Source organism: Pelobates fuscus, chromosome 3 (genome assembly GCF_036172605.1).
Source record: "Pelobates fuscus isolate aPelFus1 chromosome 3, aPelFus1.pri, whole genome shotgun sequence".
Classification (NCBI taxonomy): Eukaryota; Metazoa; Chordata; class Amphibia; order Anura; family Pelobatidae; genus Pelobates; species Pelobates fuscus.
Genome location: NC_086319.1, coordinates 283,329,125 through 283,341,141, shown reverse-complemented (window position 1 = coordinate 283,341,141; position 12,017 = coordinate 283,329,125). Strand labels below are relative to the sequence as shown.

The window sequence follows — 12,017 nt, the reverse complement described above, 5'->3', positions numbered from 1 at the left end:
GTTAACATAATTTCGGTTTACAAATGAAAATCCATTGACAATAATGCCTCGGTTTACAAAAAAAAATTCGCAATACGCAGCAAGTTTCCCCTGGATGAATTGCAGCTGGGAGGTTTATAGCGCCGCCCCATGCATGCTGGAGTCTGTGGGAAGCACGTGGCGTTGGGTGTGGAGGTGGTTTTTGCATTGAGTTTTGGAGCCATTCTGGAATTTTTTTGCAGCGATTTTGGGACTTTTAGGAACTTTTTTGGTGCATTTCTCAAGCGGTGGAAAGGTAGAGGAGCTGAGCTTTGTCGTTTGCATGCCTTTTACTGTGTGTTCTGCACTGTGGGTTGGTTTCCATGCCAGCTCATTTTGACTTTTTTCTGACTGACGGAACGGATTAATTGTTTTTTTAATGCATTCCTATGGGAATTTTAGCAGATTGCAATTAAAGTAAAATAGAAGTTATAGGTCTACATTAATTTAAACAAAGCATATACTACTATGTTTTATTGCATCATTATCTGATTCACCGGCACTTGAGGACATGTATATAGCATTCGTTTTATATTTTCCTAATATTTTTCCTTTAAATTTGAGTTCCTCGTACAGCTGGCATGCAGTGAGTTATAAGACTGTGGACTATTCATTTAGTGAGGTGGTGCAGAGCAGCACGTAGCTTATTTTTGCACTCCGTACAAATATGGAATTTTGGTGATCGCAGAGACTCTCATAGGTCAGCATTTGCCTTTCCATCTTATTTAAACACAGCTTGAAAGAGATGTACATTTCTTCTTTCATTTCCTGCTTTATTTGAATGGTAACAGTACAACTTGATTTAGTAAACCTTTCAGAAGATATTTTAGATTAGTAGTCAACCTAAAGCTATTGTTTAAATGAATACTTTGATGAAAGGGTTAGTGTAACCAAAATGTGTTTATTTGTTTTAATTATAGTAACCTTTGTTGCTGGCATGTCCCCCCCCCCCCCCCCCCCAACCCACCTCCATAATAAAAAATAAAAAATAAACTGTGTTCTAGCGCTGACTCCAAGTTCTACCTACAACCACACACTTCTAGTGATGTCTCTACCACTTGGTAGGTATGTCCTAGAAGACTGAAGGACTTGGGCAAAATGGAAGAGATGGCTGTGCCTCCATTAAAATACTGTTGTCCACATGCTAGACTATGCATGCCAACGACAGACTCCTTTTGCGCAGAGAAGTGACATTACCCTGCCTAGAACTCTTGTTGTAGCGAATGACACTGACAGATATGAAGTTACACGTCCAGCAGCAAAGTTCTGAATATCTGTATATGCAGTGTTTTTTAATGAAATTCTGTACAGACAACAAGCATCATGACTATTTCAAATACTGGTCATAATGCTTGCAGTAACTTTTTCGTTTTCTATTATTGAGTTTTATTTTGCAGTTTTAGGGGGTGGGGAGGCATCTATGCAGTTCCTGACCATGATAATGGCAGTTAGGTTAGAGATTCAATACAGCCGCCATAGTATTGCACAAGAGGAAGAACCCCCTGATATTTTTAAAATGTTGTGGGTCCAGCTACATGCTGTAAATCCTGTAAGACAGCTTTAGCTATAATCTTAGGATAGGTTTATTTTTCCTTTTGGTCCTCAAATATAACAAAATATAGAGCAACATTTCTGGTTACCAGCAACATAGATGAACAATTGCATTGTCTCTCAAGTTCCTTGGTTAGCAGTGAAAGAGTTAAAGAAATGGAGAGGGCACAAGTCGGGAGGTAATGAACTTTGGGAACTGGAGAGGTCATGCTCGAAAACCTTGGCAGACTCTGGGGAGAAGTGAGGAAGTGGAACTGTATAAAAAGGTGTCAGGTTTGGGATATAACATTTTTTTGTTTGTTTAGTGCTCTGTGGGAGTGTTTTTTAATTTTAATTTCTTAATATATAGGCAAAGGAATATTGAAGCCAAGCATTTAACCCCTTAAGGACACATGACATGTGTGACATGTCATGATTCCCTTTTATTCCAGAAGTTTGGTCCTTAAGGGGTTAAAGGGACACTCCAGGCACCCAGACCACTTCTTCCCATTAAAGTGGTCTGGGTGCCAACTCCCATCACCCTTAACCTTGCAAGTGTAATTATTGCAGTTTTTATTAACTGCAATAATTACCTTGCAGAGTTAAGTCCTCCTCTAGTTGTTGTCTATCAGACAAACACTAGAGGGGCTTCCGGCTTCTCAAAAACACAAAAAGTGTTTTAAATGATGCTGGACATCCTCACGCTATGCATGAGGACCTCCAGCGTCACCGGAATCCCCATAGGAAAGCATTGAATAATGCTCTCCTATGGGGAGGTCTAATGCTATTGCTGTGCATGCGCATTTGGTCAGCCGGCGGTGGAGGAGCGTGGGCAGATCCTGACCCAGCGCCGAGGGTTTTAACCCCTTCAGCAACATGAGATGGGGGTGGGAGGGAGGGGGAATTGCTTTCCTGGCTCTGGAGAGTCCCTTTAAGTAAGCAATGCTATTAAAGAGAAGCACCATATGGAAAGCATGCAGGAAACTCATATAATGAGTGATCTAAACCATTTTTCTTTCACGTGTGCTAAAGATAGAAGACAGTTGCCAGTTCCCCTTAGAGCTCTTGATTCACAACAACAGTGAGACACAAGGCCCATCAATCCCAGCCAGACCCTATTTGGTCATAAGAGTTGTAGCCTGCAGCAGCTGTAGTGCAGGAGTTGTCTGTGTCACCACCAGTGATAAAATATGAACATAACAGATTAAAGGACCACTATAGTGTTGGGAAAACAAACCCGTTTTCCTGATACTATATAATCCTTAGGGTTCCCCCACCCTCAGGGCCCTCCTCCCGGTTTGCTGAAGGGGTTAAAACACCTTCAGCCACTTAACCTTTATCCAGCGCCAGGCTCCCTCAGTGCCGGTGACCTCTCCACCCCCTCTGATGTCAGCTGTCAGGAAGACCGCCACTAGAATATTGATTAACCCTGCAGTGTAAGCATAGTTTCTCTGAAACTGCTATGTTTACATCTGACGGGTTAAAACCTGGGGGACCTGGCACCCAGACCACTTTATTGAGCTGAAGTGGTCTGGGTGACTATAGTGGTCCTTTAACAGTTACCAATTTGTGTTTATTGGATACCAAAATGTTAGACATATGGTTTAAATTATATTATCTCATATGAGGCGTGAAGTGTAAAGGGGCTATTTTAGATTATTTAGGAGGGTTATCTTACTGTAAACCTGCTTCAAAATAATGTGTTGCTAGATTAATTCGCATAGCCGATTATTCAAAATCATGTTCAATACCTAAGTTTTTATGTATAAATGCTGTACATCCTTCTGGAAACTATTTTACTGTGTTGGCTCATATTTCGCCTGTATGTTTAAACACCACATGCTTAGTGACATATTTGCCACTGAGGACATTTAAAAAAAAAAAAAAAAAAACACAAAATAAAAACATGCATTTCTCCTATGCTAATCGAAGGACAATATGAAGAAATGCGTCAATTTTAATGCATTTATTACAAATTATGAATTGTGCTTAAAATCCATATAGGTTTGTTTTTTTTGTAAAGTGTAGCATGGCGATAGGAATTATTTGTACAATTAAATATCGTCAAAATTCTCCAGGTCTTTCTATATTGGAAAAATGTCCTAGCTATGAAAAGGACATTCAATTAAAATAAGTTTACATTTTTTTTTTTTTTTTTTTTAAACCGCATCTGAACCATATACAGAAAATAAGTAAAAACATATTCTAAAGGGAGTGTTGCCAGATCCTCCATGTTTTCCTAAGAACATATATTACTACTGTATGCTGATTGCCAGCATACCTAAAGCATATGAGCACATTTTAGTTTTTTTTGTTTCATCTTGGTTTTTCCCGTTCTATGAAGACAGCGATGGTATTACTATTTACTGTGATCCATGACCGAGTCACTTCTGGCAAAAGAGGTTTTTATACAATTATGCTGAAATTGGCTGAATCTGATTGGGTGGGGTCTGCAAAGAAGGGCTTTAGATAGAAAATGGTAAATGGAAAGTTTGTCTTTTAAGTACATGATGGTTTATGTTAAATCACCACTGACCCCCTGACCTGTTTATCACTTACAGTTGTGGAAAACTGAACACACACCCATCAAAGCCAGACAATTAAGTAAAAACAGCATATGACAAATGTTTTTAGAATTTAGGAACCAGACAGTTTTGAAGATGTTTTTTTTTTATATATATATATATATATATATATATATTTTTACTAGTGTTGCCAGAGGAACAATATTTTCTTTGACATTTATCACTCATACATGATGGTAGGCACTGTATGAAAAGTGCTACTGTGTCCTGCATAGAATTTCTTATGGTGTGAGAGGGTAATTATATAATCAATGAGGATCCTTCTCCTCCCCCACCTCATCTCCCCTCCCCCAAAAAAGAAAAAACAAACTACTTTGACTTGTTTGGTTATTTCCCTCCAGGAATTGATGAAATTATGTATTTGTCCAGTAAAATATGATTGACCTGGCATCAGTATTGTTAAACTACAAGTTAACCCTTCACTGATTGTTTTTTTAAAATATTGCTTGTATATACTGTAATTATCATGAAATTATAGATTTATTGGAGGTTTGGAAATTGTGGAGACTCGCACATTATTTTACAATGATTTGAGTTTGCACAACTGTGTAAACAAAAATACAATGTATGTATTGATCCAGTTAGGCTTTTATAAGCAATGTCCTTTTTTAGGATTACTCAAGCAATGATTAAACTTAAAAAAAAATATATATATATATATATATATATATTCTATTTATTTTAATTTGTTAATTGCTCTACTGGTTGTGCAACGATTGTGCAATCCGTATCTGAGACTTGACTGTGCTTTTGGTAAGCTCCTATTGTCTGTTGTCACACTGTGCTGTAGAAATATTTGCACAGCCAGAGGTCCATGTGTCTGTCAGCACTGTATTTAATTGAACTGAATGAAAGACTAAACAAAACTTTATCCGAAAATCATGTACTTTAATAAATAAATGTGCTTTAAGAATTGACAATTAACATCTATATGTGAGCACGGTTTCATATTGATCTAATAATTTGACATTGTTAGGAGGGATTCCATATTGTACTTATTATAGATTCCTTTTGTAGGCTTTTGTGAAAAGATACTAGTTTAAAGGAATATCAGTAAATACATTCTAACCTGCTGTTATGATTAAAAGTTGCTAGACCAGTAGTATTTTTTTAGGAACACATTAAAAAAACCTCAGTGTTACAGTTTAACTCAGTTAGCCCTGATGTATACTTTTTTTCATAGGCAACCCTAAATAAAAATCTAAGTGGGCTACCCTGCTGTTGTGGTTATGGTTCCAGGATTGCCCTGGCACCATCCAAGTGTAATTTGTCAATCCATTTCAGAATGGTTTGACAACTTGCCTTGGTCCCACTGGCCCTGCTTCCAGATTGTTTGAAGGAGAATCCAGTTAGTACAACTGAGAGTCAGATGAGCTGTCTTAGCTAATGAGTATTGGTTGTGCTTTGCTGCAGAGAGACATAAGGCTTCTCCTGCAAGAGTAGACCTTATGTGGTGTAAGCATCCAGGCCATCTAAGTAAGTTATCAAACTGTTCTAAAACTTGAAATGGAATTGTATGAACTGATCATTGTATTAGTGTTTTGGGGGAGGGATGAGAGGAGTTTTGTATTTCCTGTTTAATTGGACATTGATTCTTTTTACACACATCCAGTGATGCAATCAAACTAGTAGCAAAATATTTAAATTCTCTTTATACATGTTTGCTTGAAACATTTTCCAGAATCAAATGGAAACTCGTTTTTCTATTCTCCTGTTCAGGTAACTGATGATGATGAAGAGGAAACTGGGAATGAAATCAACTCTCCCTGACATTACCGGGCTTAAATCTAGGTGTTGCACACAATATGTCTGTCAAAAGACCTTAACTGCAGTGTCGGTGTCAATGCAAGGGACGAATCTGCATCCTTAAAAAAAAAAAAAAAAGTTTAAAAAAAATTAAAAAAACCACTGAATGACTTTTTATTATTTTCTTATTATTTTCATTGTTGTTTAATATCTATCTACTTAAAATAAAAGTTGTAGAAGAAAAAAAGAGTTTGTGAAATCTTTATTTATAAAGTGCAAGCATACTGTGTATTGGGATCTTTCTATATACTTGGTCTGTGTGTCTCACATATACCAGAATGGAGTGTTTTTAAGTTTGTGTTAAAGGGGCACTCTTGTCTGCAGATTACACACACTGTTAATACTATACCGAAGCAGTGGATAAATAAAATATATATGTGTAACTATGAAATGTACGTCAATTCTTCCTGTTCTGCAGAAACCATGAAGTGGCAGAGTTCTAGCAGCCAATCCCCAGTCTTCCTGTTATTTTCAGTGGGAGCATATGCAGGGCTGAAAAAAAAAAAAAAGCTGATGAAAAAACATGAATGATACTACTTTGGAAGCTAATGAATAATGATTGCAAATTGGAATCTTTATTCTTTGCCATATTTTAAATTGTTGTGTACTATTCAATTACCCCATTTCACTGTGTAGTAAATAAATCCCCAAAATATGTCATATAAGGTATACACTTTATTTTTAAGTACCGGTATTAAAAAAAATGTAATCCAACACTGCGGTCTTAAAGGTTAAACTAGTATTGACCCCCTTTTCCTCTCTTTTCCAGCTAATAACATAGGGAACTGGAATGCCTTATGTTCTAAGAGAGGCCCACAGGACCTAATATGAACGTAATACGAACTGCAATGCTCTCCAGCTGTGGATAATCCATTTTTTTTCAGCCAGTAAACTATGATGCTTCATAAACTTACAGAATCCATTGTAGTCTAAGACTGAAGTTTTGTTTGTCCACAAGTTTCAAATATAAAGTAGTGTATTTAGCAAACAGTTCACAACAAGTTATAACATTTAGACTAAAATTACAAAAGAAAACAAACCGCTTGGGAGGTTTTCTCATAGCTGGTTGTAGATTTCAGATCTATGTATGTATCCATCTTTTACATAAATTCAAATCCATTTTTTCAAGGACTCTAGATCATGTCTGATCATGATCATTCAAGTTTTTAAATGTTCTGAATTTCAACAAGCTGGAGATATTTACAGTTGGCCTATTTATGCCTTGTGCAGCTATTTCCTGGTTACATTAACCGTTTAGTAGATAGGCACCATAGTGCGACACAAACCTCTTTAAACATCAATGAATGGGTTAATAGGGTACATTGAATTTCACAACGTCAATCCCCATTGATCCATGCGCTTCCATTCTCTATACCACAATGCTCTATGCTATTTCATAAATCTGTAGCTAGCTTTCAAAGACACTCTTTTACTCTCAGGAGTGTGCCTCTACCCAGCCTCAGAATGAACTCTTGTTCTGGCCGAGCTTCTCCTCAAATCTATTTCCCTCCTGTACTTAATTGAATCCATATTGTATGCTAAGCATTCAATCATTCAACCCCCTCTCTTCTCAATCTATACATATTCAGGATATTTAGATAATCTTGATGGGGGGTATTTTGAGTAGTTTAGCCTGGTGCCCCACTGTTCACGCAGCTTGTAATGTAGTAGGTTTACAATTAAATGTATTAATAAAACTTTGATTAGATATTCATTTGTACATTTTGAGCATTGCATGTAAGCTTCAGTAAACACATTCTTCTCAATGTATTTATTAGATACGATCGGGAAACCTTTTTTCTATGCTTAGCATTTCTACCAAGCTTCCACTAGTGATGTTTTTTTGTCTGTGTTTGGACTAGTGTTGGCAAAAGTGTAGCTCCTTAGCTGTTGTAAAAAGGCTGGCATAGTTTCATGAGTTGTAATTCCTCCACAAATTGGGATCTACATTTTGGCCATCTCTGGTCAAGATTAAATGAACACTAAACACCAAAAGCCCTTCAGCATGCTTTGTCTTATACCCTCTTGGTATACATATCAACCAGAAAGCTAGAAGGATTTCCTTCATTATTCATTTTGAGAGCAAGGACCTATGGGCTTATCTGTCTACTTCTGTTATGGGCAAATGCAAATATTAAAATTTTTAGAATGAAATGTTGTATTCCTCAAACTGTGTACTTTGTTTTTAAGAGATTTTGCAAACTGACAAGGTGTTAGAAATTAAACATATTGTTTTTTCATACATGTTTCTTTAAGCAATAACCTCTTACTTTCAGTGCATAATATGTTGCCATTATATGCCATTTTGTCCCAGATGAAATACAATAACAAAAATGCATAAACAAGCTTCAAGGCTATGCTACGACTCTTGCAGTACATAATATACTGCGGTACCCCTAAATAGATAAAGATGTTCAGACTTTAAGATGCCCTCTTGACCTAAGTCAGGAAAATTTCCATGACGTGTACACTCTTACGTTATGGCCTTGTATTTTTGCCAAGTTAAGGGAGGTCCTAAAATGAATAAAAGTAATTGAAGTTACTTTTTCATATATGAACTATGGTGACCCTAAAATGAAGACACCTAAGGTATAAATAGGTGTACCGTATATACTCGAGTATAAGTCGAGTTTTTCAGAACATTTTTTGTGCTGAAAACCCCCCACTCGACTTATACTCGAGTCAATGTCTGTATTATGGCAACTTACATTGCCATAATACAGACAAGGACCGCCGGGCTCATTACAGGCGGTCCTGTTGGGGGCTGGAAGAGAGCTGTTACTTACCTTTCCATCAGCTCCCTTATCTCTCCTCCGAGAGCCGCGGGGTCAAAGCGTTATCACGTGTTACTGTGGCAAAGCTCCGCGCACTCACACCGCGAGACTTGCAGTGGAGGAGAAGGGAGCTGACAGGAGCTGCAGGAAAGGTAAGTTACAGCTCGTTGCCAGCCCCCCTCCTACACAGCCAATGCCACTGGACCACCAGGTAATGAGAGCCCCCCTCCCTGACCATATATCAATCAAAAATAAAATTAAATAAAGTCAAGCAAAAACAAAAATTAAATTAAATAATAAAAAAAATATTAATATAAAAAATAAATAAATAATAATTAAAAATAAAAATGCCCATCCCCCCACCAAGGCTCTGCATCACATACACAAACGCATTCATGCATCACATACACACACTGCACTCATACAAACACACACTGTAAATAAATATTCAATTAATATAATTTTGGGGGGGTCTAATTTTATTTAGAAATTTACCAGTAGCTGCTGCATTTCCCACCCTAGTCTTATACTCGAGTCAATAAGTTTTCCCATTTTTTGGGGGTAAAATTAGGGGTCTCGACTTATATTCGGGTCGACTTATACTCGAGTATATACGGTACTTTTAAATGTTAAGGGACAGACAGAGGAGAGATTTGGAGACAGACGCTGCTCCATCTTATAATGACATAGAGTGATGACACGTTCAGGAGGGTATGGTAATCTATTAATGACATTTGCAAGCATTTAGTTTAATCTTATAAACTCTGCTATAAATTATTGTAATGGATTTTATGTCTATATTTATATTTTTATATAATAAATATCTAAAAGACAAAACTTTATTGCTTCCAAGACAATCCTTATTTTATATTGTATTCTCAATTATTTATATATTTTAAATAGAGGATCTCTTACTAACTATATAAAATCATGGCTAAGTTATCTGTATGGTTATATGTAAGACGTTATAGTGGTAAATAAGGGAACAAGCCGCGGTTACACTTCTATATGAATATTAAAATATCCATTTTGCTAGCGATTATATGATGGCAGTGTGCCGCACTGGTGTCTAGCATCTCCATGCTCTGCATGGATATGCTGAACATTCTCTATGAGGAAAAGTGGATTGCAGCAGCGTGGCAACCTCTCAATGCTTTTCTATTGGGAATTCGATAATCTTAGCCAGGGGGGCAGGGCCAGAGTTTGCAAGATTGGCACGGTGCTGGAAAAAAGGTAGTAAAACACTTTTTAATGTAAGGAGAGGGAGGAGAGGGACCTAAATAATGATCTTGCCACTATAGTGTCAGGACTGATTGTTTGTGTTCCTGACACTGTAGTGTTCCATTAAGTTAAATACTGCCTTAAAGGGCAAATCGAGAACCTAAATAATTTTATCTGAATTAAGTGTTTCTTTTTAGATCATGCCCCTGCAATTTCATTGCTTAATTCGCTCTCATTTAGTTATTTCCCTTTTTTTATGCAGCCCTAGCCACACGTCCCCGAGCTGTGACTCGCACTGTCTCCATACATACTTCCTAAACAAAATAGGTCTAATAAGTGTTAAACTTACCTTATTGTGTAGTATATTTCGTTTCAGAACTTTGGTTAAAGTTCAATGAACAGAGCAAAGTTAAGTGAAACACACTGAAGAGATATTTACCAGTTTTGCCAACACTTTTATGTCTAATTTTCAGCACATTTTATTTCAATTTATCGAATGTGTCAGATTTTGAATCTGCGCTTTTTGTACCCTAGCACTTATGAATGTACGCAATTGGCGGCACAATAGATTTATAAATTTTCTGCCACTTTTCCTGACAGAAAAGGTGTTCTATCTCACTTCTCTTTTTCATACCACTATAATTTGGCCGTCTTCTGAAATAGATATTTTTTTTTTATGTTTGCTGTGTACGCCACAACCAGGGGTTGTATGGCTAGAGCTGCATAAACAGTGATTTACTCCTAAATGTCAAAGAGTAGACTGCAGGGATATGGTCTACACCAAGCATGTCAAACATGAGGCCCACAATGAATATATTTGCGACCCACCTGCCCTGGGGCCGCTTTCAACTTGTGCTGCGACCAGCAAGACAGGAAAAATATTTCCTGATTCTTGCTCTCCTGGCCACAAGAGGGCAGATTGGCTGTGTGTCTGCTGAGCAGACCAGAGAAGCCACTCCCCCTTCCCTCCTGCTCGCAGTGCCAGAGGAGCGTCTGGCCTGCTTCAGCAGGGATGGAGCTGGAACTGAAGGACGGACAGCAAATCGTAAGGTAGGAGAAGAGGGGCTTCGGGGAGGGGAGGACAGTGGTGCATCCTGGTTTTGTGCTGCCCTAGGCAGGACAAAACTCAGGCCCCCCCCCCCCCATCCCCATCCCCACCCAACCCTTCCACGCGTCACCCCCACCCAACCCTTCCACCCTGCCCCGCATTCTAAATACACACACACACACATTCACTGACAGAAACACATACTCACTAACAGACACTCACTAACAGACAGGCACACACTGACAGACAGACACACACACTTACAGACACACACACTTACAGACAGACACACTAACAGACAGACACTAACATACAGACACTAAGAGACGCACACTAACACTAACATACAGACACTAAGAGACGCACACTAACACTAACATACAGACACTAACACTAAGAGGAAAAAATAGGGTATATAGGCGCTCGCTATAACATAAAATAACAATAGGGGCTGCTGTATACAATACAAGGATTCCCAAACCTTGTGTATTGGTGAAACAGAAGATATAAAAAATGGCGTATACTGCGCCCAAATATTATACGTACATACACCTCTGCGAGGAAAAGTTGGTAAAATACCTCGGAGTAATAAAACAGAAAAAAATAATAGTGCAATACAGTATATAACAGTGCAAATATTTGTGCTAGGTAACTGTAAGAAAAACACTCACATACGGTAGAGCTATATAAGAGCTCTACTTTTTTCGGCGTGGACGGTATAATCCCCGTCTAAGGATACAGGATGGTAAAGATGGTACTGGTCCTCCAAATGCACAATGGGGATAAAAGAGAAAAATGCTCTGATAGTGTAGTAAGTACTATAAAATCAGGATAGTAGGATAAAGTAATGTACTTACAATTTGTAGAGCAAGACCTGCTCTAGTTATCACAGCATGGGTGGTACTATCCCCACCTAAGGATATGATGGCACCAGGTAGTTAGCAGGACATAAAAAAGTAATTATATTAAAATAATAAAAGATAGATGTCTAAATGTAATAAAATATACTATTTATTATAAAATATAACATATAAA

At 37.7% G+C, this 12,017-nt stretch overlaps 1 protein-coding gene across 1 annotated transcript in view; it reads left to right on the top strand.

The window, feature by feature from the left end:
• NFU1 (NFU1 iron-sulfur cluster scaffold) overlaps positions 1 to 6,006 on the top strand; it is a 66,137-nt gene extending 60,131 nt beyond the window's left edge. The window contains exon 8 of the mRNA XM_063445581.1: positions 5,853 to 6,006. Coding sequence (XP_063301651.1) covers positions 5,853 to 5,903 — 51 coding nt within the window. The 3' untranslated portion in view covers positions 5,904 to 6,006. The remainder of the gene's footprint in view (positions 1 to 5,852) is intronic.
• Positions 6,007 to 12,017: the final 6,011 nt, after the last annotated feature.